Consider the following 26,754-nt stretch of genomic DNA (forward strand, 5'->3'; position numbering starts at 1 on the left):
AATATACCTTTATATTTAAACAGAAATCCTGGTTAGAAGATGAGGAGGACACAAAAGAGCACTCTATTGAACTTACATGTTGATGAATTATACTCATACCTTCTTTCAAACACCAGTTTTCTTCCCAGGATTTTGTTTTAAGTGGCAGGCAGCTCCAATATTACTCAAGAAAGGAATTGGAATTTAAAGGGTTATGGCTGAATTGTGAGAAAGTTGCTATTTTAAGTTCTTGACATTGTGATAAAACAAAGTGTAATAGAGCTAAAAGGCAAATAGACATAAGGAATTAATGTTATCAGAGGTGTATGTGTAAAATTGTTTTTTGCTCTAATCTTGATTTGATATAAAATAATGAAAGATAAGAAGAAAGTACAACTTACACTTTTTGCTATAGCAGAATAAAACACGAGGAAGAGGGAGGGAGGGGACACACACCCTGTGGCTAAGACTTATCTGTTAGCAAGTTTCACAAATGTAATTGCAGAGTCTAAAAGAAAGGACATGTATATAGCTAGTGAAACCATTCACAGCTGGTAAAAAAAAAAATCAGAAGTGACATAACCTCTCTTTTTCATGACTTTCTTGTACATAGTACAAATCTTAGTTCTATAAATATTAACTGTTTAACCCTTGGTGAAGGCTTAAAAAAAAAAAGAAAAAAAATAGAAGGTAGGTATATTTGCAAGAAAAAACTTAATTCCAAGTTTTTTTCTTGCAAGTATAAGGTCTTAGTTCTGTTCTAGGCTTTCTCAACTCACATAAGGTCTTAGTTCTGTTCTAGGCTTTCTCAACTCACAGTATACCTTTACGGGAATAGCCTGGGATGTGTGTTCCGGCTGCAGTGTGGCTGTGGTGGGGCCGAAGTGCAAATATAGGCAAATAGTTAGATACTCACTCTAGTCTAGGAAAAAAGATTGAATTTAGGTCGGACTTTGTTTCTGTGAGATTAACACGCCAACATGAAACTGGTTTTGCCTCATATGGTGTGCCTTCCAGCTGGATTTTTAGCAGAAATCAAAATTAGCACTTTAACTGCACTTGCTTTGGGAGTTATTTTAAGGCACAGTTTAAAGTATCATGATTTAATACTGGGCTCCTCTACTCCTGGGCTGAACTCGGATGAGTGGTTCGTAACTTGTTGGATGTCTTGCAGTCAGTTGACTTGAACTCTAAAACCAAATACCATTAGTTAGTTATTTGGTGTGTAAGATCACTTAAACAATAGAATTGGTTCTGTAATGTGGGATTCTGTTTGTTATAGTATGTATTGGAATTCTTAAGACTTGTTCTTACATTAAATATATGTCGATAAACACCTATTTAAATGTACTGACTTCAGTTTATAAACTGTAATTGGCATTTACAAATACGTGTTTATTCTTTAAAGCCAGAGTCTGATACATTTTTCTTACATAACTGTTTACTGCTTTTCCATTACATTATGCTATATTGAGTTTTCAGAGTTTTTTTCCCGCCCCCCCCAGGTTTGCATCTGCAGGAGATGATGGAGTTGTATTTCTGTGGAATGCTCAGGTTAGCCTTTTTTTTTTTGGGTGGTAGTGATGGTGGCTTATGTGCTCTGGAGAACGTAGGAGTTGGGAGAGGAGTTAGAAATGTCTAGCAGTGAAAAAGCAGAATAAATGAGGATTGCTGCAGACTTACTGTTTGAAAATGGAAAAGTGGAGGCAGTCTGTCAAATCTTAGTTTACAGTGGAGAGCTAGGAAAGTAAAAGTTGTATGAACCCAAGAGAACAGTAAGTTTTAAAATTTAGCATGTTTTGAGAAGACTGATTTTAGAGAGATTTGAGCTGAAACGATGATGTGAAAAGCAGAAGTGTGTATGAACTTGAGGCTTTAATTCTTTTAAAATACCTTTGTTGCTTGCTGTAAACACTGAAATGTTGACTAGGAACTCAACAAATATATAGTAAGGTCCCAATCCTGCCAAGATTGTGTACTTACAACTTAAGTATATATATTTCAGTGGCTCTGTTAGTAATATCTATTTGTAGTATAACCAGTTAGACTAAATGGAGAGCTTAGACAAAATGGAGAGCTAACACAAAACTGTATTGGAAAGACATGGGAGTCAGCAGAAATTAAACATTTCAGGCAGTGCAGAAACAAGGCCTTAATTGCTTGCTGTGATAAAAGTTTTCTTGTAACTTTTGAAAACCTTAGTAAGACGTTAGTTTGTTGTGGAAACAGCATTTTGTAAGTATGATATGCACTCTTCTGCTCTGTGCCTCTATCATTGACAAAATTACAGAGCATTAGACCTAGTTAAGGAGGACTAGTATGCAAGCTGAATTGTTCAATAGGAAGTCTAAAAGCAACACATATTGTGCTGTCTGAACTGTGAGTATCAAACATTCAAAATAAGGAAGAAAGAAATCAGACTAAACTGTTTTAGAAACCTGAAAAATTTGTGGCATTCATGATGGTGTGAAATACGGAAGGGGGAACTTGAAACTTTTCCTCTCTTTAGCACAGTTTCAGTTAGTGCCTTGCTGTTGTTGAAGGCCTTTTATAGTTTTGTAATTTGGAAAAGGAAATTGCTTTTGACTATTCAAAACCATGTATCTCAGTATATACACTCATGTGTGTTCTGAGCAGTTTGTGAAGGTAAAACTAATGTAGATAGCCAACTTAGGAACTGAGTTCTGTTTTCTACTTCTGTAGGATTTTTATTATATTTTTGTTAAAGCAGATCTTCTGTCATTTTAATTTGAAAACTTAACCTGTGTGTGTAAAGAAGTTTACAGTTAAAACTACCCTATATTTTAATTGCAAGTTTAAAATACCAGTATGCCTTTGCATGTTTGTAGGGATTTGTCATCTAAACAGAGCAGAAGTCGCTGCAGTTATCTAAACCGCCAACTTAAAGCTATAGATAATGTAATTAATAAAGCTGTCAGGAAATTGGCAGTAATGTATATGCCATAACTCTAGGTCAGGTTTTCCTAATCATTAAAAAACCCCTACTTTTTCAAGAGAGGGTTTTGTCAACAAATCTGAATTGCTGTAATATCTGTTATAAAGGGTGAATGGCCAATATTTGCATAAAAATGAAATTAATACAAAACTTAGCTCCTAAGGGCTTTTAGAGTTGATTGGTTTTTTTTACTCTTAGAGTAACTTTTATTATGTACTACTCTTTTACACTGTTACTTCTGTTATTTAATTCTAGGTAAGATCTTGAACAGTAATAAAGGTAGTAATAAATAAGTACACTTTAGAAAGGGACATTTTAGACTCTTAGAAGTTCTTGCTTTCAAACGTCATTTGGTACCTATGTCTTATGGTACAGTAGGCATTTTCCAAATTTTACCCTTAGTTTTCCATGTTTTTATTTTTCAGACCGGAGAAAAACTTTTTGAACTTCGTGGACACACACACAAAATTACAGCTATAGCACCATTTTCTTCGCCAGATGCTTCTGAAGAAAAAAACCATTTGATTTTAACAGCATCAGCTGATAGAACAGTTATTGTATCCTTAGATCTGGAAAGGATTCAAATTTCTATGGACTTCTAGTGTTTTTTACTTTTAAAGGTAGTATTGAGACAGGCTGCAGGTTATTTGAATTTATTGGCTGATAATATCTAGTATATATAATTGGATTACACTAGGATTTTACTAGTTATTGCTCACAAGTAGATGCAGTGCTTGCTACAAAAATGAATCCATAACAGACCTTTATTAGTATGTCATTTTGGCCAAATACTGAAAAGGCAATCAGGGTTTAGAAGACTGAGTCTCTGCATACTGATTTCCCAATCTGTTATGTGGTTACAAACCCAGCAGTTGTAATATATAAAAACCTTTCAGTTTTCTTAATGAATAAAATCAGATTTGGGACTGCACTAGTGGCAGACAAGTTCAGAAAGTGTCATGTTTCCATTCTACTGTAAAGGTAAGCTGAGGAAAACCCTAGGTAAGTCTGTTGTTTTGTTGTATACAAGAATCTATCTTGTATGGCTCATGGGCCATACGGGCAGGTGTGTTAAAATGAACAGCAGTGTTTGGTTTAAGAACAGGTGTATTATGAGTGGCTGAGAAGTGGGCACAATTATTCAATTGTTTTTAGAACTCTTAATACCTCAATTTACTTTTGGAAAAGATGTAGAACAAAGGTCACTTCATGGCTTGGTTTTGTTACTGTGTTGGAAAATGCAACCTACAGTCAAACTAGGTCTTGAATGCTAATAGTAGAAAAAAAATCACTGAAAAATCTGTTTTTGCATTGTTGATGGAAAAATGTAACATATAGGATGTAATTAAACCTGTATTTGTCAGGAAAATGACACCTTAATAATGTATTTCATAGTACTTACAGCTTTATCTAGCTGAAGCTCATGATCGTTTCACTGTGAAATTCCCTGTAGAACTTTTGCAGGGGACATATATCTGATTTTTGTTCTGCAGTGTTTGACAGTTCTTCAAAGACTGGATGTATGGTTGTCTGGAGGGAGTGATCTATGTGTTTGGAACCGAAAATTAGATCTCTTGTGTAAGACCAGTCATCTTACTGATGCAGGTAAAAATGTAAATGACTCATTATAGCTGTTAAAGTGCAAGTAAAATGGATCTGTATAACGATGCAAAACCAACTTGGCAAATTCTCTTTAATTCTAATGATAACATTATGTATAGAGCCACTCTCTATTTTTTTAAATGTCATACTTAATCGTTTCAGAATTAAGACTGCTTTTAATCTCCTGTGCCAGGAGAATATGCCAAATCTCAGAAACTGTATATTAGCTTGGACTGACAGAGTGCTGATTTATTCATGTTTGCTGTAACGTGGACCAGATCCTTTGACTGGCTTTCTCTGTGAACAAGTGGGAGTTTTATTCCTCTTAAGTAAATTATTTTTTTTTCTCCTTTTATTCTTCCTAAGTAAAACTTTGTAGTAGCAGAGCGGTAAAGATTTCCTTTTATTATTAAGAATCAGTACTTTTGATGTAGAAAATGCAGGTTTTGATAGAAATACAGTATACATAATTGGATCTGAATGCCAGTTATGCTTTTTTATTAATAAACTTATATTATCTGTCTATGCAGAGAAAACTGTTGCATATTATTTCCATACTTTACAAATATTCTGATGAAGCTGTGAATCAAATTCAAAGTTGGAACCAATATTTTATTTTATTACAGAATGGAGTGGTGGTAGGCAAAACCTTCTGAATCTTTGAGTATATTAGTACTTCTAGTTCAGTCTCAACTATCATGCCAAATACCAGTTGGAAGTGGTGCTGTGGTGCTTAGCGCGAGGTGCTATTAAAAGTTTTGTAGAAGGGGTCAACAGGATGTGCAGCATAGGCCCTCTCTTCCCTTCTAATCTCTTGCTTCCTTTGTGGGGAGAGAGACAGATTGCTTATTCCTTGGGGAATTTTCCTTTAATGGCATGGCAGCAGAGACTGGGAGAGTTCTGTGCAGGATGAAGATGGAGCAACAGCAAGCTGGACATTTTATCTTGCACCCTATTATTCTTCAGCCGGGTCTGCACAGTATTTCAGTGTTATGCATACTGTGGTAGTATTGGTATCCAATAACTTTGGTACTGCATATGTTTATAGTCTCAATAATTACCACAATGTCCTTAATACTGTCCGGCATTAGGTCATAAATATATTAACTTAAACTTTAAAATAAAAAAAATTTAATTTTAAAATAAAAAGATCATTGATTCTCAGCTTCACCTTAAGTTTGACATTCAGAATTCTGCTGGATTCAGGACCAAAACTCCTGAGTCTACTTCTGTCTGAGGTGATCTGTTCAATTCCAGTGTCATTTCACTTTCACTTCAGTTGATACGCTTTTATTTTAATAACAACTTATAAGTGGAGGGAAGATTGTCTCGTGGCCAACGAATATCCTTTTCTCCCTTATTGCCTGTATTTTTTCAAAGGTATCAGTGCTTTGGTTGAATTGCCTAAAAATTGTGTGGCGGCAGCTGTTGGCAAAGAGCTAAGTGAGTATGTTGCATTTCTTTTAAATGTTCATGTTCCTCTATAACAGTTGCTTATCAGAGATATGTGTAAAGAACACACTGCTGTAATTGTGTAGAAGTAAATGGTATTAGGCTGTGACTAGCAACCTTATTCCTTTTCCCATTATTTGACAATACTAATCTCAATCAGGAACTATGTTGAGATCTGCAGGACAAAACTTTTCTATAGTCTTTGTTATTGTTACTACTGTTATTCCACCTGTCCAGATGAGATTGTGGTGATCTACATTTCTTCTGGAGAACGTCTGGAACTCATTATTTGAACTTTCAGATACTAAGCTTCTCTAGAGCGTCCTTATCCTTCTATCAGGAGTATGAGAGATTGCGAGTCTCATTGTACTGTCCAAAGCTATAATGAGATAATGTGATTGTTCTGTTGCTTATGTGGAGACAGGGTTTTCTGTGTATGCAAACTGTAAATTATCAGCTAGCTGTTTGTGGAGAGTCTTTTAAATAACTGTGTTTTATAAAATTACTGAAACTTCAAAATATGGAAAAAAATCCAGGAGAAAGAGCACTGAATCAGCAAAACAACAGACTTTGCTCGGTATGATTAAATAGCTGAAAAATAGCAATCTGATATTCTGATGAAAGAATCAGGAGGAAATTAAGAATAGTCTTCTTGTGTTTAGACATCAGTATACAAAGAACTTCCATCTGCACTTCGTACATTTTATTTGGAGTGCCCTTGAGATCTCATAAAGGAAATTCCAAGACTGGTTAAAATAGTCTTAATTCCTGGGAATCTTGATTATTGACCAGAGAATATTGCATCCTTTTGAATAATAGTTATCAGTCAGATGAACCCTTAAAAAAGATGTTTCACTTTTCATTTACTTATCCTTAAAGATGTCTAATACTTTTCACTTCTGCTTTCTGCAGCTTCTGATGTTGACCGATTCTTTGAATTTCAAAGTTACTAGTCTGAAATACTTTATCCTATAGTTGCTGTAGTAAGGGCCTTGGTAATAACACTGAAATAATTTATTCCCCCCTCCCCTTTTTTTTTTTGGTGTTATGAGTGGTCATATTGCATGTCTTATACTACCTCACTTATAATATGTTTTAGTTTCTGTCTTTCTGAAAACAATGTGTTTTATTTAAACATAGCTACATTTTATTCTCAATGATGAAGCTTATTTAGACAGTTTATCTTTGAAGTAATTTTTAGGTTGATTGCTGCTGTTGATGGGTCTGAAGGTTGGAATGTCCTTGAAGTAAAACGCCTTGTTGACCATCAGGATAACATTTTGTCATTAGTCAGTGTCAATGGTAAGAGTAATTTTATAATATTACTAGTTCTGTTAGTTACCAGTGGGATATTTCAACTATGGAGCTTTTATTGGGACCAAACTTTTAACTGGAGTGGAACTTCCAAACTAATAGATGTATCTTACTGCATCATGTAAGATAAAAGTAAGGTTTTTGATTATGAAGAGGAAGCAATACCGGGCTTAAAAAACCAATATGCTACCTGTGTTAAGTATTGTTGAAGCTGTTCCTTTCCATGTGTGATTAACATATTCATGTGCAGCTACTTGAATCTTGCCATTAACTCTTCCGTTTAATTCATGATCAGTATTTCTCTATATGGCAAAGACATACTTTGCTGTACACGTACTTGTCCAAGGAATAGAAGGGTTTTATATGCAGGCAACAAATGAACTTGAAATACTTGTATGTACTTCTGATGGTGTTTCTTGCCTTTCTATACTGTACTGTGCACTGACTGGTGAATGTTCTCCTTCCTAGTTTTAATTTTACAAGAGAGCTCTCATCTTTTGCTTATGTGAGCTATGCTAGGTAATCAAATGAGTATTTACTCAAAGAGAGGGGATTTTGTCCAGTCAGTTACGTACTACACATTCTATACCTTCACTTGAAAATGGGCTCCCTTAGCTTTCTAGGGTTGTAGCTTTGTGTGAAATGTGATATTAAAAAAAAAATATCCGTGATTTCTGTGTGTGTGTGGTTTTTTTTCCCTCTAGACTTGACTTTTGTGACGGGTTCTCATGTGGGTGAGTTAATAGTCTGGGATGCACTTGACTGGACAAAACAGGTAACTGAGTGCAACTTCTGGGACTCCTCTGTCCATCCAGATGTACAGCCAGAAATAAAGTTATCCCAAAGCCCAAATGAAACTTCAGTTCAACACTTAACATCTGATGAGGAGGTAAGAAGCGTCAAACAGAGTAAACTACTTCAGTTTGCTTGTTTTAATATGAGTGGGTTCTTTAAAATGTGCACAGCTATTTTTATACAGTTAACAGTTTTTATATAAAATTTTGGTCATTGAGCAAACTGAAGGTTAGAATATGTTGATGGTATGGGAACTAACATAATGGACTGTCGCAACAGCATTTCTTCTTGACTGACAAAGATCTATTAGTTGTTTACAGTACCACTAGAGAAGAATAAACAAGAGGTGTGTGTTTTGATGGCATACAATGTTCATATTCCATGGTTCTAGAAATGCAATTTCCACAGTACGTTGCCTCGAACAGTTATAGCTGAGGGTACTATGAAATGAGTTAGAGAATAGGCATATGTCTGTGCTTAGTAGTAAATAAATATTGCTGCTTCTGTTCAGATGGACTATACTCAATTGCAGAGAGCACAAATATGGGTCCAAACCTCAGCCTACTGTAATCATGCTTGGGAGATAATCTAGGAATCCTTGGCCAGAATACTCAGGCAGAATCCAGTTATTGTTCAGGAAACACTAAAAATCCTCAGGTTGTCATTTACATTTGTGAAATGTTACCAACTGTTAGTGGGAAAGGAGAATTCATAGTTAGGGTAGAGTGGGATTCTGGTTTTGGAGCCTGTAGGTCCATTGCTGGGGAATGATTAAGAAAGGGACTCCTGGAAATGGATTCAGAGATATGAGCTGTAACAAAATAAAGGCTGTGGAAAAGCCTGAACGTAGACTGAGGGCCAAGTAGTCACGCAATGCATTTGTCTGTCTATGAAAAGAATGTTCCTAAAATGCTGGAGAGAGAAACATTGAAGGGTGTGGGTGTGGGGAAAAGAGCTGTAATTGTCTCTAATGGTAGGATTTCCAGTGGTTTTGTTGTGGGTGCTTAGTTCTAGAAGGAGCAAAAAGCCAGTTCTGTTCAGGAGCAGTTCTATAATTCAACTTGAAAACATTTTAATTCCCTGCTTAAAAGCTTCACAAGATATGTTTTAAGGGGAGCGGAAAAGAGTTTTGGAAAGTTCAGAAGTAGTTAAAAAAACATTGCATGTGGAATCTGAGGCTGCTGAGGACTTTCTTCCATTGCAAATAAACAGATTGCTGCAGAATTTTATTTATTGTGAGACTTTTGAATGGTGGGAAGAAAAGGTAGTTCTAACATTATGTCCTGAAATAGAAGGTGCTTTTAGAGCAGAGCTGTCTATATTTTAATGTAGCTACTTAGAAAGTATGGGAGAAATGTATTCCTATAATTAATTACTTTGTTACCTGCTATCTAAAAGCAGAACACTGTTCTTCATGTTAAAAAAATCTAAAATTGGTGTTTTCTCTGTTAAGAAGTTTGTCAGCAGGCTTGGTAGTTAGGTAGTTGGAGAAGATGCACTTGTCTAGTTTGACACTGACGTTTTAGGCAGAATTCAGGAACAAATGTGATGGTAAAGGTTCAGCAATACTAGGAAACACTGCTAAGGAGTGCAATTGCTGTCCAGATCTGTGCGTGTGCGCACTTAACTTGGCTGTTAAGATAGGTGTATAGCAGGGGTTCTCAAACTACGGCCCGCAGGCTGCATACGGCCCCCCCAGGGTCCTCAGTCTGGCCCCTGGTATTTACAGACCCCTCCCGCCCCCCCCGGGGGTTGTGGGGGGAAACAAAGCAACTGCAGATGACTGCCTGCCACTGCATCCGCGCGCCGGCCCCCTGGTTAAAAAGTTTTGAGGACCCCTGGTGTACAGCTTATGCTTCATCATGTGTTATTTTCTTGGAGTTTGAGATGACCTGGGTTTTACCAGGGCTTGTGTTTTAAACAAAACCAAAAAAAGTGAAGAGCATCTTTTGCAGAGCTATAAGACTATATGAAACTCAAGAGCCTGTTTCAGGGTGGAAGACTGTAAGGGAGAAAATGCTGAGATACAAGAGTGGAAGACTGATGTGGAAGGCTGTTGAACTGACCCTCACACAAAACTAGGAAAATAAAAATGGTCTCAGTGGTTTTTTTCCTTGATTTGGTAGAGTGCTATCAGAAATCTGCACTTAGTTTCAGAGCTGTTAGAGCTCCCAGCACAGATGTGCACAAGACAAAAAACCCCACCCAACGCCAAAAAATCTGGACAAAGGGTTTTGAACAGTGTCAAAACACTGTTGAATATACATACACTGGCTTACCAGTTTTACAAAATGTTGGCAAGCGTGTCGTGTAAACTGCTTATGAGATATTAATGTTTGGGCTGTGTAGATGGAAGCAGGCCATTCAGGTGAAAGATCCAGCATGCCATCACCTAAACAGGGTATGTTCAACACCAAAGATATGTACTGAATGGAAGCGTTTTGCACTCCTCTGTTTGGTACCAAATACTTATTTTATGTATGTGCACAGGATTGTATGTTTGTCCTCTCTGAAATCATTACAAGTCAGTCATAATAGGGTGCAAGTCCAATGATCTGTAAACTGTTTATGGCTTCTTAGGGCCGTCATGATGGTTATGAGGTGGAATCCCTGTGCTTTTTTGAAGAATAGTGTTGAATGCAAAATGGTTCCAGACCTTCACAGTATTGTGTAATACCTATCTGTGAGGTTGTTTCTTTTCTACACTCAGTAGAGCCCAAATGCTTGAGCAAGACCTCTTTGTGCAGCTTCAGTTAAATTTAAAAAAAGTGGCAAAAATGCAGAACGGCTTCCTGTATTCTCAGTTTTTTCTTCATAAAACAAGAGTTTGTCAAAACACAGAGCATTATTTTAGTGTAAGAACATAAATGTTTAATTGCAGAAATATGTTGATTTGTTGGTTTCCTTGGTTTCTGCTTAGACTCTAAGGTACAAGATGAAAATACAGAAATGAAACAACTGCTTAGAGTATAGAAGGTTATCTCTCATTCCCTCAAATTTGTATTTTTTCTAAACTTGCTGATTCTATATGTTTGGGATAAAGCAGTAACACTAAGACAGAAACAAGCTAGATGACATCATAGTACTGCTGGAAATCCATTACATGCAGGGTCATCTTTCAGTATCTGTTTCTGTAAGTTGTTCCATTGAATTTTCTTTCCAGTGTGTGTTCGCTGCTGTTGGAAAAGGCATATACGTATATAATCTTCAAATGAAGCGTGTGATTGCCTGCCAGAGAGCTGCTCATGACTCCTCTGTACTGCACATTGAGAAGCTTCCAAACAGGTACGAGTCATGGTATATTTTGTAAATGCAGTAAAGAAATGCAGAACTTGGAAGGGTGGTTAGAGGTAGTCTGCAAAGCCACATCTGATTTCTAGGGCAGGGACTTGATCTTTAGTTTGATCTGCTTTTATTAGATAGAGGTTGTTGATCTGATTTTTGAAAACGCATCATTGTAATTCAGTGTGAAAAAACTATAGTCCAGTATGCTTGATATTCAGGCTCAGAATATCTTGGCCAAATCCAAAATCAGACTTGATAAAGCACTTTTGTCTACATTGTGAAGATACAGCTTAATGGCATTTTACTTCTATAAAACAAAGTCTTATGGCGTATTCAGTAGATGTTTTTCACTAAGGAGTTTGGAACAGTTGAAATGTTTTAACAAAACCCAGTAACTTCCAGCCTTTGTCATTGCTGAATTTCTAGCTGAAACTTATTTTGACAGCCAAATTGGACATAATCTAATTGTTGTGTTGTTAGCTCCCTTTATATCTCAGTCAATGGAGTAAAGTCTGTCAGAAGATAAAATTAGGGCCTTAATCTTGTAAATGCATGTGCTGTTCTAAACGTGTAATGAAAAGGAGTATCTTTCCTTTTGTTGTTTTTCTGTAAGAAAAAATATGGTTTTGCTTAATGAAAGTAAGCTTACATAAGCTTGCAAAAGCTAGTTAGTGGAACTGTGTTTGCAGAGTCTAGATTTGTTATTTTTTATTTTAAAGAGTGGTATTGAGCTTTTAAAATGGTATTGAAAATGTGTATTTTTTTCCACCTATTTTGCAAGTGCGTTATAGTTTGTCCTGTTATAAATGCACCTTGTTTTGAATGGAACATCTGGATGGGATGTCCTGCTACATTTGAGAGTTCTAGCAAACTTTTGTAGAACCTGAGGCATTGCCTGTCTCTTAGACAAACATCACAAGGTGGCTTGGGCAGATAAGTATTCATGCTAGTGTTGTTTATGAACTGTTTTTACAGGCAGTTGATCTCCTGTTCAGAAGATGGCAGTGTGCGCATTTGGGATCTTCGAGAAAAGCAGCAGATGCCAGCTGAACCAGTTCCAACAGGTTTGCTAGTAGCAGGGGGATGAAAAGAGCATTTAGAAAGGATAACGGGAAACTCAGTATTCCCCATGTAGGAATAGAGAGGCTTACAGGCTTTGTAAGAAGAGATAATGTCTTGAGTTCAACCAACTGATAAGCTGTGGGAAGGAAATTGAAGATGACATGGGTGTACAAGCCCTCCAAGATCTGATATGGGAAGTTAGAAGGTCCAGCTGATGCAGTTCTGCACCATAAAGCTTATTTAGAGTTTACAGTTGTATCAGCTGCTTTAACAAAAATTGTGACCATTCCTGACAAACCTTGATCCACTTCCCCTTGTACTGAATAGTGCTGGATCCTTTACCATGCAAGAGTAAATAGTTGCAGGACCTTGAAAAATAAGCTAAAGAGAACCCTGTAGATGAGCAGGTGGCACATTAAAAAAAAGCATTTTCCACATCTCCTCCTTGAACCTGGAATGACATTGGGACTTGCTTCGAGGCTGTATCCAACCTCACTTATATACTGGCTCTGGGCATTGCAGTCCTCAGGGCTAGTTGCTAGTGTTTTAGGAAGTGGTTTTCTCCAAGCACAGACATTGCCCATGTAGTGATTGCTGCTCTTTGATCAGTCCAGTAGCTTTCCTGTGCACTGGTAGTTGCAGTCTTGAACAGGTGCTCTGAACAATATAATTAGTGCTATAGACTGGGAACAGCAATGAGCTGTTTCTCTTGCAGAGTTTTTTATTCAGACTGTGAGTAATTTTCTTGATGTGTCTCTTCTACCTGGCTGTTGACCTGTCTGGTAATTTTTGCGAATATCCTTTTGCTGTCTGATTTAGAAACACTTTTTCAGGAATGTTGTATCTTCAGTATTGCTGGTAACAGCTGATCTACACAGTAAGCTTCTTATTGTGACAAGTGGTATTTGGTTTCACATGGGAAATGTTTAACGTCTATGATTGGAAACATTTGAAAGAAACATATGCAGTAGTGAGATAGGTGGACTTCTGTTGTTCTGCTCCATTTTTATTCTAAGAGATCCGTTGAGTAGTTGTTCATCTATCCAGTTACCTCCCTTGCACCAAGGCCGTGGTCCAGCATACTTCTTGTTTTGTGTGCTGATGGGGCTGAGGGAGAAGAGTCAGGAAGAAAGTCTGAAGTGCATTGTGTACAGAACCCAACTTTGTTTCTTCTGTCAGTATTATGACACAGTTCTGGCAGCTATGGCACAGACGTGCATTTTCTTGCTATCTAAATGGGACATGTGAAGTACTATCTTTACACTCCAGTTTGGCTCATAATTTTAAATGTGAAGGAGAAAGCCAGTGGGCAGTATAAAACCAGGTAATTCACTTCAGAAACTTGCTTGTTATCTGTATGGCTGCACTCTTAATGCCGGACACACAGGGGAGAGTGGTGCCTCATTTCTCTCTTTGCACAAGTACCAGTTTAGGAGGACAGAACAAAAGTAACTATCACTGTCCTGCATCTACCTTTGCTGTTCAATTAATTCATCTAGACAGTCCTTGTATTTCTTTCTAAATTCATATATTGTCTCATCCAAGTGAGTAATTCAACATGTTTGTTAAATTAAATGTAGTTAAGACAAAAAACAAAGTAGCTGTGTTTCCTTCCCACCTCAGGATGAAAGATGCAGATGTAGCAATGCTGCACAGTACGATGCTTCTGTCATTTTGCCATACAGACTGTCCTGCTTTTAGATTTTAAGTGACTACTGTATTCTCTCTTCAGCTAGAGGAAATAAATTGTATTTGTAATTTTTTTTTTCCCCAGGGTTTTTCAACATGTGGGGGTTTGGAAGGGCAAACAGGCAGGCAAACCAAGCTGCTAAGAAGGTACAGGAGAATACACCTATGTATTTCTTGGAGTTGGTTGGTGATTTGATTGGTCATTCATCAGCTGTGCAGGTAGGTCAGCTTCAGTAAGAACAAGAAAAAGTGAATTTCCCTTACTAATGTAATTTTGGCAGTGTTTCTTAAAAACAGCTGTAACTTTTGACTGTCTGGCTCACACATTGATTGTGTGACATATTTAGTGCAGTGTGAAAACTAATACATACTGACAGTTCTGATGAGAACTCTTAACACTCACTGATGCTTGAGTATTTTGTGTGCAGATATATACACACATGCTGCAGATAATCTGGTGGGGTTTTGGGTTTCTTTATAGACTGGAAACAATACAGCTGGAAGCTCTGCGTTTGTTCCAGATTTCATTGTAAGTTTGCAGTGTAAACAAGAGCTGACATAAACTAAACCCATTCAGGAATTTCTTGGTTCACAGCACAAAGGGCTTTAATGAGATCTTTTAATTTTAGATCAAGTACCATTCTGTGCTTCTGTCTGCCTAATAGGGTATGCTTTTGTTTTAAATGGCATCTTCTGTCCACACCTTTTTGTGCTTGACAAACCTATTGGAGTAGCAAATGACTTTCTTACAGTGGGCTTTATATACATTCTTAGCAGGCATAGGGGGAGCGACAGGTAGAAAGGAGTGGTGTGGTTCTGGAGTAGTTTTTCTCGCAAGTTTTCATGAGACTGATTGGATTTCAGAATTGCTACTGCCAAAAGATGAAATCTTTTCACTAATAACTAAGGTGAACATTTCTGCCTCGGGGATTTCTGCAAGGCTTTCTGCTGCCCTTTACCATCTTTCTTTCTGAAAAAAAACTGTTGAAAGAGGCCCTGTTATCAGTATGGGGAGTTGCTATGTGAGAAAGAGGATGTAGTGTGTAATTCAGCGAGGGGCACAGCAAAGAAGGCAAGAGGCATATGTTGGGTCTTTGCTGGGATGCTGCAGAGCCAAGGAGTAACTGAGATGATGGTGGTTGTCATTTCCTGAAATGTTCTACTTATGGAAAATTCCATTTTTAACCTCTGGGCAAGACTGGAGCATTTGAGGCTGGGAATGTTGAGTAGTGATGAAATGTGATGGTCAAAGATGTGGGCTTGGCCAGAGTGTTTCTAGTGGAACTGCATAGCTAGCAGGTGGCTGTTCCCAGAGCAGATAGGCTGTAGCACAGTCCTTGGCCTGAGTGTGCTTCCCCTGGGCAGATCCCGCGAACAAGCTGAAGAGTCAGGACACAGCGAGTGTGCCAGTGGCATCATGTGACCTGATTCCATTGGCTGTTGTGTTGAACTGCAATTAGTGGCTAATTCTAGGCAGCCTTGGGGAGGTCTTCAAAGGCAGGGATGACTACATGACTTGTCAGCTTCATTGTTTTCACAAAATCTCTCCATTGCTGCTGCGTTTTTCTCCTGTGTTGCAGTTCTTGCTGGTTTGGTTTCCTCTGTGTGACTAGGCACATGCTGATGTCTCTAACAGTTGTTTGACTCTTTGATCCTTCCAGGCTTGGTGATGGTAGCCTGTGGTGTTGTGTGGGAAGGGGACAGTGTACCCAAGTGAACAGAATAGTGGCTTCTGTTCCTAAGGAAACCAGGAGATCAGAGCTTATGCAAGTCACTCACTTTTTTACTGCTGACTTGGAACAAGTTTCTTCAATATTCTGTACATTAGCTTCGCTATCTGTCAGGCTTCACTGCTTTTCCTAAACTGAGATCTTTCAGTGTGAAGTGCTATTTAAGAGTTGTCTTCATGTAGGGATTTTATGGCATCTCAAACACATAAAAAGTATACACAGGAATGCAAAATTACAATGTTCAAGCAGTCCAGCTGCACAATGAACATTTAAACAAGCTGACAAACTCGCATGAGCATCATAGTAGTAGTAATTGTTTCATTGCAGATGTTCCTGTACTTTGGTGAACTGGGACTAGCTACGTGCTCTGCTGACCATCTCATTATTTTGTGGAAGGATGGTGAACGAGAATCTAGGCTCCGCAGTTTAACACTATTTCAAAAACTGGCGCAAAATGGTGATCTGCAGCTCAGATTTTAAATTGCTCAAATACAGACTACATATGTATAAACTGGATGTGTGTTAAATGTGAGTATAAAGTCTGAGCTACTGGGAATGTGACTACCAGTAAGGTTTACACTTAATGTTATGTATTGTTAGTTGCTACTGCTCTTCTCAAAGGAGATTTTTGCATGTTGAAACTCTACTTGGCTTATTCTGTCATCAGAAATGGTGTTAACACTTCCTGGAAGTGTGCAAGGCCAGGCTGGATGTGGCTTTTGAGTGAGCTGGTCTAGTGGAACGCATCCCTGCCCATGGCAGGAAGGTTGGAATGAGATGATCTTTAAGGTCGCTTCCAACCCAAAACATTCTGTGATTTTGTGATAATGATGACTCACTAAATAGTTTCTAATATTATTCCTAATGTTTTAAAATATCATGGGTGGATGTCAAAATTAAGACTGGTGAAAATTCTTAGATGGATCATAACTAAAGCAACTGGGGGCATTCCACAGTGTTATGTGCAGAAAACAAATCTGGGGCTTCCTGCTTTATGTGACTTTATTTCTTAAACTTTAGTCACTGATGGCTCAGATTTATGTATATGCATATATACGCCACCCCCCCTCCCCCAACCTCATGTTCCTACATGAGGCAGAAACAGTTCTCAAAATTTTTGCCTTTGAAGTTACTATCCTGCACCAAGGGTAAAAGCAAGAAAGAAAAATAGGCAATACCAGTTTATCAGGTTTAATTTTTGGCAAAGCAAGGTATATAGATACTCCATGCTTGCAGTAGTTGCAGTTTTACTGTGGGTAAACGTACACTGCTGGGGTTTATACGGCAACTGTACCATGTCTAGCATGATGTGTGATTGGTCTGGCTTAGTTTTTCCATAGTGCATTCATCAAATTAATTTGTGTCTAATAAAAACCACTGGCCTTACCGTGGATTTTCAGGTTGAAAATATTTTCTTAAGCAGTAGCAGTTGATATGTTCAATACTAGCAAAACACTTTTGCCAGATGAATACTAAATTCCCAACTGAAGCCTGACTGCAGAGAAATCTGCACGACGTTTGTAAGGCTAAATAGTATTTTAGAGCTTAAATAAAAAGTGTCAGTACACAATGCTTTTTTTCAAGTCTGAGATAGCAGCAGTAATCTGCAAGTTGCCCAGACTAAAACAAAAACTCCAAACCAAAGCAACAAAAACCCCAAAATAAAAAAAGAAAAGGTAGTGTTAAGCCCAGACAGAACTGATACAAAGTAAGTGGGACGGAGGAGAAGATAATGAGCGGTAAGTTACCATTTGAACAAAGGAGAGCTAGGGAAGGGGGAAGTTTGGGAACTTAGTGGTTGTAAAGCCATACAGAAGAGGATGCTGCTGTCCTCAGGTCTACTGAGAAGATCCAGCACTTAGAAGTAAGCCTATGCAGCTTTTCAGTGCCATCTCTTCCCTATGAATCAATGAGAACTGTTTTCAGTACAGGAAGAGCACAGGGCTATAATTCCAGACATAAGATCCAGTGGCTGCAGTAAGTGCAATTAAAACAAAGGGCTAAGCAGATCCTGACAAGAGCAGAAGCAAAAGGAGGAAGCTCTAGCTTCCTTAGAAGAAACTAAGGAGCCTTTTAGACTTGTTTGCCCTAGCGCCCTGTGGGCACTTGCCTTCCCCCTGCCACCCAGAAGCCAAGCTTTCCCTCCTGAGTTTGACCATAATCTTCCCTTGAGGGCAGGGCAGAGGGGCAGTAAATTTTGAGTTAATTTTTTTTCCCTACTCTAGTCAACTTGTGCAACTAATCTTATTTGAGCGTAGAGCTCAAAATGACTTATTTCAAAAACACAAAACAGATGGATAAATTGTTAAATTACCCCCTCAATTCAGGGAGGTTAAGTCAGCATTAAATCTTAAGCTGGATGTTCTTTGCTCAGAGTGGCTATTCTATAGACCAGCATAGCAAAGGCATTTGGATTACAGCGGATGACAACATGCCTGTGGGTATATGGTATTAAACTTGGGGGAGGAAGGCATGTTAAGCCTTTCTGCCTGTCAGTCTGCATTGTTTCAGCTTGTCTTCATCAGCAAGTGTTGCCTTTTCTGGCTACCCCAGTAAAAACTGGGGAGATCAGTTTCTCATTGGGTCTTTTTTTCCTTGTTTCTACTGAGAAATATCTGTTTAGTTTTATATGAAGTGTGTGGTTTACACATTGTTACTAAAACTTTACAGTGAAAATTTAGAACACTTGGGTTTTTCTGGAGAGGCTACTGCTATTATCCGTTATAACTAGAGAAAATGAACATCATCTTTTATCATTTCCTCTTCCTATGCCATGAGAACAACTTTCATTTTTATGTGACTGCTTTTAAGTGAATACCTGGTGGAGAAACAGCCCTGTTTAACTGAACAGTTCTATTCACAAAAGTCATTGTGCATTTTAGAGGGATGTAATTCAGCCTTAAGTAGTCCTACATGCATATATAAATATTTATATCTGTCAAAAGTGCTGGTGTTCTTAGATGCACTCCATTGGTAATAGATCTCCCAAGGGTCTCTTCCTTTAAAGATGGTTGAGTTGTAAGTATTAAATTGAGTTCTTTGTTTTTCAAATGAACTTTTAGCATAATGGTGAACACAATAAGGCTATACTAGCCCACTCCTGTAAATAAGTTTGTCACTTGCTGTTGGGAATTGCAGTGAGCAGAATTAGTGTCACCAGATTAGAAATTTTACTTCCACCTTGTGTCCTTTCAGGTTCTTTTTCCACCTCACCTTAATGCAGAATTCCGTACATTCACATCTTGATATCTTTATCAGACCTACCCTAATACTAGTACAGCTCCAAGGCAGCTAGTTTACATACATGTACACTGACAATAGCGTGAAAGAAGTAGCTATTAGTCAACTGGACAGGTTGTAACAACAACTAGGAGATCTGATACAACTGGCAGATGATTAATCTATGCTGATGTCTTTTGCTCTTAGGGAGGATGTATCGCCACATAAATTACTTTTTTGCTTAGTCTCTGACTGTGGGAAGAAACACAGGATCTTGCAGCAAATGTACTGAATCCACATTAACACCTTAACTTGTGAACCAGAACTGAGGCTAAACTTTATTTCTTAGATTCCTTCCACCGTTCACATTTTCTTCCTTGTGACAGAAGTGTGACAAAAATAATGAATTGAAATGCTTTACATGGATGTGGTCTTATAGTGTTTCTGTATTTAACGAATTAAACTAAGATGACAGAGCTTTATATCTTGTGAAATTCTTTTCTCTAATGCAAGCTGCCATGAGCATTCAGTCATCAGAATAGTTAAGGTACAACCACTGACAGCACTAGTTCTAAATAAAGTAATGGTAAAAGCAAACAGTTTACAGTATAAGAAAAGAGGTTCAACTTATCTGAATAAAAATTCATTGAAGAATGTTGCAATGGGTAATAATAATGAATATACTTCACCAGAAACACCATTATTCAAATATACACAATGCAGCATTTTAATACACAACAACCTGCCTTAGCTATGACAAAAGTAAGGTTCTGTTACAATTCTAACAAAAATATAGCTTATATACATTTCTCTGCACATACATTTTATGAATGTTACCTTTTGTTTCAGAACTTAGTACAAAACATACAAAAAAGGTTGGCACATTATGTAAGCTACCTGCAGTAAACAACAATTGTTGTCACTTTTCTTCCACAGCAATCTAAACTCTGGTTTCCTTTTTTCCCCTTTACTGGTTCAATTCTTGATACAGCATAGGGGAGGTAAAGAGTGTGTCTTAAGACCTTTCTTTTTAATGAGCAGTGGACTGCTGCTTCAACTGCAGCCACAGCTTTGATGCTCTCGCCTACAGCCTGGAGTGCACAGTGTTTAAAATTAGCAGTTCTGCTAGTATTTATTAACTGAATAGTCTGAGAATAGTCTAAAATTTGAACTCATGTTCATGTTTTGCACGTGATTAAAATGAGATGTACAAAAATATGCATTTGTGCTTTGGAAGCTTTAGCATAAGTTTCCTGTCTTAAAACTAATGAAAAACTATGTTTGATTTCTAACTTATTTACATCTCTTGAAATACTTTTTACATCACAAAACAAACCAGCATTTTATTAGGAGGGAAAAAGCCGTACAAATAATAATGCTGTTACAAATTATAACCTGGAAACTTTTTTTTAAAAAGTATCAGGTTCATCCTAGAATTAAGTAGCACAATATATGGACTTACCATAAAATTTAGATCGGTTTAATAAAATTGATGACCATGTGTACAAACACCACTTTATAAAAAAGGATATTGATAAGTGCCACAATGTTTTTTGTGTAAAATTTGATGAAACATTGCATGGTAACATCTCTGAGATGGCAGAGAGACATGGGGATGGCACCAATTACACAGAACATGCTTGGTTTTCTCCCTTACATGACCAAATTTAAGGGAATTTGACTCCTACCAAGATTTTACACTAAAACCAGAGAGAACAGGTGGTGTTCTGAGAGAGACTCTCTGTGATAAGAAGGTAGTTTTAAATGGTACAGGGTTGGTTTTTTACTGTGTCCAATTTATCAAGATTTACTTGTTCTAACTGTGCATATTTGCTTTAGAACTATGTTTCAGAGAGCTGAAGAACGTCGATAGAATTGGAGCAAATTTATGCTAGATCAGAGAAAGGTTTTCTGCTTACTTGTCAGTCTATTTTTACTCTACTGATAACTAGATTACCCCCTCTGTCTGAGAAACAGTTATATGAAGTGTTAGTGAATACAGTTGTATCACTTGCAAGATTTGACAAATGCATACTGAGTATTAGAAATTAGTTTCAGAAGTACATTTTCTGTCACAAAATGTTATTTCCAAAGAGCACTTATTCATCTGTGGGTTATGTAGCCTTTTTGAAAACACTTTTCTGTAGGATTCAGAGAAGCTTAAAAGTGATAAATAAAATATTTCCTTCTTGCCACGCAGTCTTAATTTCACTGGAAAGGAAACACCATCCCTCTTGTAGCCAAGTCAGTAAGTGATTCACAGTGGAACTGGTAGATCAGGAGGTCTGTTTTTCTTGCTTTAGTGTGTCAGTTGTTGTTTTCTGATGGGAGCCTGAGACTCTTGCACTTCAACTCATCCAGTGTTTTCCAGTGTTTGTAGTTATTAGCCAAATGTTGCATCAGAACAGGCAGATGTGCAAATGCTGAAATGACCAGGAGAAACAGTTGTGCTATGTATACAGAACAGGCAGAAGAACAGCCCAACCTCATCTGAAACTGGTATTCTCACACCCTCTTTTGTTCCTTCAGCTGTAAGCTAATACTGAAAGGGGAAAGATTTTTTTCTTTGGTCTGTTTCTCTTTCAAGCAAATCCTTTTCTTAATGTACAATGATTTTATTAAATTATGCGGACATGCAACCACTCTGGTCTCAGTTTCTGTTGGTCAGAAGAAATACATTGATAAAGCAAAAAAAAGACCTAGATGAAAAAAAGCTTAGTTTTAAGCTATTACTCCTTCCTTCTTTACGTAGATTGTCTGGTAAGTCTTCAGCTTTCATAAAACATGTGCAGTGAAATGGACTTAAGCACCATTCTTGTTTAGATCCTGTGCTGTACTGCTTATATATGGGTGCTGACCCTGGAAAAATGGACTCAGGGCCAGCTTGAGATTATTTATCTTAGCCTGTAGAAATCTCTGCCTCAGAACAAGGAACCAAAATGCAGAAGTACTTACCATCCCATGCATCAAACATGTCTGTTATAAAATAATCAATGAAGGAAATTTGAGACTTGGGGATGCTGCAGGTGTTTCTGTCAAATACTGGCATGACAACAGGCAGACCCTGTCTCTTCTCTTCGTCAGTCTAAGAAAACAAAACTCTAGTTAGCTCCTAGACCTTTGCTGGCTTTCATGCTGGGGTAGTGGAGGCCAGGGGATTAGATGAATTGCATTAGAGATTTGAGACAAACCTTAGAACCCCTGAGGTGAACAGCCTTAGTTTCACATGCTCTGTTTGGTCTGGAACAGGCACTGAAATCAACATCTCTTCCCTTTCACAAGCAACCTATTACTATAGTGCTGTGATTGCTCTTAGCTCTGGTGAGGCAGACGCTCTAAGCTGGTGATTAGGGCACACCAGCTGAAAATGGGAAATGGGGTTGCAGAGTCCTTTAGCAGAGGAAACATTTGATCTCTCCTTTTTTGCACATCTGTAGTGGCTATTTCAAACCATTTCTCTTTTAAGTAAGAGGGATGTTGCTGTCACTACGTTCTCTGCTTGTATTGGGTTGTAAGATGAATAGAAGTAAATGCGTGCCCTTTTACTCTGTGTCCACAACTAGGAGAGGGCTGATTATGTTGCACTGAGTATGGGGGAGGAGCCAATCACCTCAACAGTCTTAGAATTTGATTACCAAACACCATTTTAAGTAATATAGGTGGCACCTAATGCTGGGCAGCAGGGTAGTTTCCAAAATTACCAGATGAGGTGAATGATGGGCAGAACAGTTCTCAGCACCTCACATTGCTGCAAGCAAGCCAGTGCCTAAGATCGGCAATTTAAAGCTGGCTTATGATACCTTGACTGCTAGAGAGATATGGCCTAAGTGATCCCTGATCTTACCTCGGAAGTGATCAAATGTATTCACTATGATTTAAATGAAATTCAGACATATCTCAGGCACTAAATACAATTTTCTTTCAGTAGTAACTGTCACATGTATGATCTGAATTTGGGTGGTAGGCATGTTCCCTTTTCTGTCTCTCTGGTCATAACTGCTGATTTCTGCACCATTAGTGGCACATAAAAGCTAATAATTTATCAATTCCTCAAAGATCTAGGAGAGTGTTTCGCTTGCAGGAAGCTGGTGTGTTTGTGTTAGAAAAACTGAATATTAAGAAAGGAAGCTGAGCTTCCAGTTCTGTCCAGAGAGATGCCATGTGATAAATATTTACACTGCCCACATGCCTGCAGTACTGGCATGTCATGTGGTCTGCCTGCCATGGCAGTAGTTTAGGTGCCGTCTTATAAGAGAAAGCGCCAGCCTGATGATTCAGTTGAGGGTTTCATCAGCCATGGATCTTCATGCTGTCTTCAGGGAAGGTATTGGGACTAGAAGCTAGAATAGTGACAGTCTTGAATTTCAGCCAATTAAATTGACTAAGGCTAATCAAATAATTTTGGTTTTGCCAGATGGAAAAAGTTGAAAGTGATAAAACTTCCTTTCCACCATTCTGTACTGCTCACTTCCTGTAAGCAAACTAGCTAACTTCGACTGGAGTGAATTCTTCTGCATGGAATTCAGGAGCCAGTTCTGACTGGAGACAAAAAGCGTATGTCTGGATTCCGTGGTGATACTGGGCAGACCCCCCGTGGAACAGTAGACGATCTGATGTGCACTTTCCTACCTAAGATAATAGTTAAATTATAAAAATGTACGTACCTGTGCAAAATACTCCTCTGAAATTCTCCCTGCCCATTCAATACATAGCTCTAGAGGGCGACATGGATTTGCTACATCTGCACATTTAATCATCATGCGCTTGATAAGTGTCTGGTTATCTGGAAAATTCTTGATATTGGCTGTACATTCACAGTCACTGCCTTCATTCTGTAAAAGAGAGTTTGTTTACAGGGGCCACTAGCCAGCATCTCTGCTAGCAGGAGTGAGGGCATGATTATCAGCTGTATCACACTTAGGCAGTAAGCAGGCATACAGCCTGACACCTTCTAATTTCATGCAGAGCACCAGGAATTTGGAGAAGAAAGTCATGTCTGAGAACTGCAGCCTTGCCAAGTAACTAATAATAACCCCATTACATAAGACATGTGGAGATTCTCAGACTGAATACCGAAGTTTGTGAAATAAAGAAGTCACAGGCTCTTTTATCAGGTAGCGTTACCCTTCTGTGCATCCCAGCCTTGCCCTCTTGGCACAGGAGCAGGATAGGGGATGCATCCCCCAACTGCAAGCCGATAAACCATCCTCACTGCCAAGTGTTTAAATTTGGGGGTGATGATGGTAGAGGGCTGCTTCATTTAGGGGGTTCTAGAGTTTGGTTTTCATTCCTAGATGAAAATACTGAGGCAGGCACAAGGAGAGTGAACTGACTTTGCACAACTGACTGTTTCTTTTACAGGCAGGAAAGCAGGTCTGTGCCATTCAGTTCCAGTACATTTGCAGATAAAACTGTCTTTGTGCCAGATTTTGAACCCTCAGCCTGGAATACTTTTTGGTCTTAGTTACCAGCTAGGATGAAGTCTCAGATAACCTATGAGATTAACAGTAGGCGCAGGACTGGCAGACTGCCTGCAGAAAGTCTCTACTTGCTAGGCAGTAAAATACTGAATCACATATATACTGCTCTGGAGAGTGGATGGAGGGGACAGAGTAGTTACTGCAGGTCTGCTGTGGCATCATCTTTTGGGTCTTGAACAGTTTTGAAGGGCACAGGTATATTGTGTTCCTTATTGAGTAATAGCCTCCACCTAAGCTCACCATAGCATTAATACTATTCTCAAAATAATATATTTGTGTAATTATGGCCTCCCTTCCTGCTAAATTCAACTTGAGTCAAAACCTGAACATAAATACTTTTTACCACCACAGCTAAATTAATGTCTTTGTGGTTTATGGGAAGATATTTTGCAGTGACTCTTGCCAGTTCAGGCATTAATCTCCTAACTTTATGTTAGCTGTTAATTTTTTTTCAGCATGGGTAGCCCAGTAAAGAGCTGCCAGATTAACGCTGCTCCTTAAACTGCTGCTCAAGATCAAAAATAGGAAAAGCCACGATTAACAATAAGGAACCGAACAATCCAGTACTCAGGAAAAAACAAAGTCTGTAATACAACTGGTTCTGTGCTCCAACTCTTGTACATTTTACAATAGCCTCTGCTATAAACCAGTAAGATAAAGGAAAGTGTATCAAGGAAAACGTTTTCTATAGGTTAGCAAAGCTGATTGCAGTAGAATGTATGGAAAGCATTTAAAATCTCTTTAGGAAGTTCTAGAACAAATGCATTCATGAAATAAAAGGGAGATCCCCAGAAATGCGTTGAGAGCTTGGAAACACTGTGGCTTCAGTGAGGTTTGTGAATCTAAATCCTAAGGCCAATGCAGGCATGCCACAAAACTGAAGAAATTTTAAAAGGGTGGAGATGAAGGAAGCATTTCAGAAAAATGCTTAAGCTGTCAGAGGCAGCAGTGAAGCACTGTGAGAAGCCACATTTCCCAGTGACACCTCAGAGGGCTTTTTTAGAAATTGGTGGAGCAAGCGGCTCTCTGGCCCACCTGCAAGTACAGAGAAAACTGAAACTGGGTAATGCCATGCCACCCACTGATGTGGGCCTTCCTTTCCTCCAGAATTTGATCTAAAGCGGGATCCCCACTGTCCTTGCTTAGCTCATGCCAGGAGGGCAAAGCCATGAAGCACAGTGCCAGGCGATGTGCAGAGAGCACAGTGCAGAAACAGTGATAGGGGTCCTCAGCGGTGCCCAAACCATCTCCCCCTGTGCTGAGGGACTTCTGACACTGAAAGCGACCAGGCTAATTTGGACCCAGTGCCACATCCAGTGAGCCCTCCAGAGCTTGGAAGTGCTGGGGAGTGCAGTGCAAAGCATCTGCACAGCCAGCAAAGTTCAGCAGCATCTGTGATTTCCAGCTCAAACTGTTGGGAGAAGAGTTCAGTGGTCCCTAGAAGCAGACCAGTTCAATCGACATAGTGCTGTCCTTGAAATGGTAAACCCCACCGGTCTGACTGGTTTCTGCACCCAGAATATATATATTTTTATAGATATAAATATATATATTTATACATATAAAGCGCCTATCACCATATTGATTCTTTGGCACACATGACAGTCTACAGTGGAAAGAGTCCAGTTATGGGGAACTGGCAGAAGCTGCTTTTATTCATTGTTAATATCACTGACCTTCAATTTGGTCTGATTTTTTTCCCCAATGTTTCTAGCAAAGCACTGTTCTCACTAAGCTGTGGTAAGGTGGTCTTTGCTTAGGTGAGTAACGCTACCCTGGGGAACCCTGTCAGGCACTGAGCGCTCAGTGTTGAAAGGCAAGAGAAGGTAAAGAGGAGCCTGGACTGAGCAACCCAGAGGCATCAATGAAATAGATGGAGCACTAGGGCACGTAACTGGTAGGAATAAAGTCTTGGATATCTCTTGGTACAATTAGGAAAGGGGATGGGGTGGGGAGGTCTTGGGAAGCAATGGAGTTATTCCTTGTGTCTTGAATGCTCCAGATTACATAGACACAAAACCATCAGGGCAGGTTCCTCAGTTGCAACCCCCAGGCTTCAGCAGATCCCACTGTTTGGAGGCAGGACTGTAGGCACCAGTGCCGACCTAGCTCCAGACACAGAATTTTGCATGTACAAAAGCACCATCTGCACGTTTTCTGAACACAAGATGGCTTTGAAGGCAAAGCTTTA

At 38.7% G+C, this 26,754-nt stretch overlaps 2 protein-coding genes across 8 annotated transcripts in view; one reads left to right on the forward strand and one right to left on the reverse strand.

The window, feature by feature from the left end:
* Window positions 1-26,754, forward strand: part of WDR41 (WD repeat domain 41) — a 55,354-nt gene that overhangs the window by 14,999 nt on the left and 13,601 nt on the right. The window contains exons 3-14 of one of the 6 annotated variants that reach the window (XM_080373295.1): window positions 1,485-1,533; window positions 3,361-3,492; window positions 3,854-3,916; window positions 4,429-4,540; window positions 5,918-5,980; window positions 7,181-7,291; window positions 8,008-8,192; window positions 11,262-11,383; window positions 12,359-12,447; window positions 14,220-14,353; window positions 16,192-16,392; window positions 19,291-19,565. In XM_080373295.1, coding sequence (XP_080229421.1) covers window positions 1,485-1,533; window positions 3,361-3,492; window positions 3,854-3,916; window positions 4,429-4,540; window positions 5,918-5,980; window positions 7,181-7,291; window positions 8,008-8,192; window positions 11,262-11,383; window positions 12,359-12,447; window positions 14,220-14,353; window positions 16,192-16,344 — 1,213 coding nt within the window. In that variant the 3' untranslated portion in view covers window positions 16,345-16,392; window positions 19,291-19,565. The other 5 variants (XM_080373298.1, XM_080373297.1, XM_080373296.1 and 2 more) reach the window with 5 other exon arrangements.
* PDE8B (phosphodiesterase 8B) overlaps window positions 19,707-26,754 on the reverse strand; it is a 106,668-nt gene continuing 99,620 nt past the window's right edge. For both annotated transcript variants that reach the window (XM_080373306.1, XM_080373307.1), the window contains exons 20-22: window positions 23,748-23,915; window positions 22,039-22,168; window positions 19,707-21,506 (exon numbers count right to left, since the gene is read on the reverse strand). In XM_080373306.1, coding sequence (XP_080229432.1) covers window positions 21,391-21,506; window positions 22,039-22,168; window positions 23,748-23,915 — 414 coding nt within the window. In that variant the 3' untranslated portion in view covers window positions 19,707-21,390. The remainder of the gene's footprint in view (window positions 21,507-22,038; window positions 22,169-23,747; window positions 23,916-26,754) is intronic.

Source organism: Falco punctatus, assembly GCF_963210335.1.
Source record: "Falco punctatus genome assembly, chromosome: Z".
In the NCBI taxonomy this organism is placed as follows: Eukaryota; Metazoa; Chordata; class Aves; order Falconiformes; family Falconidae; genus Falco; species Falco punctatus.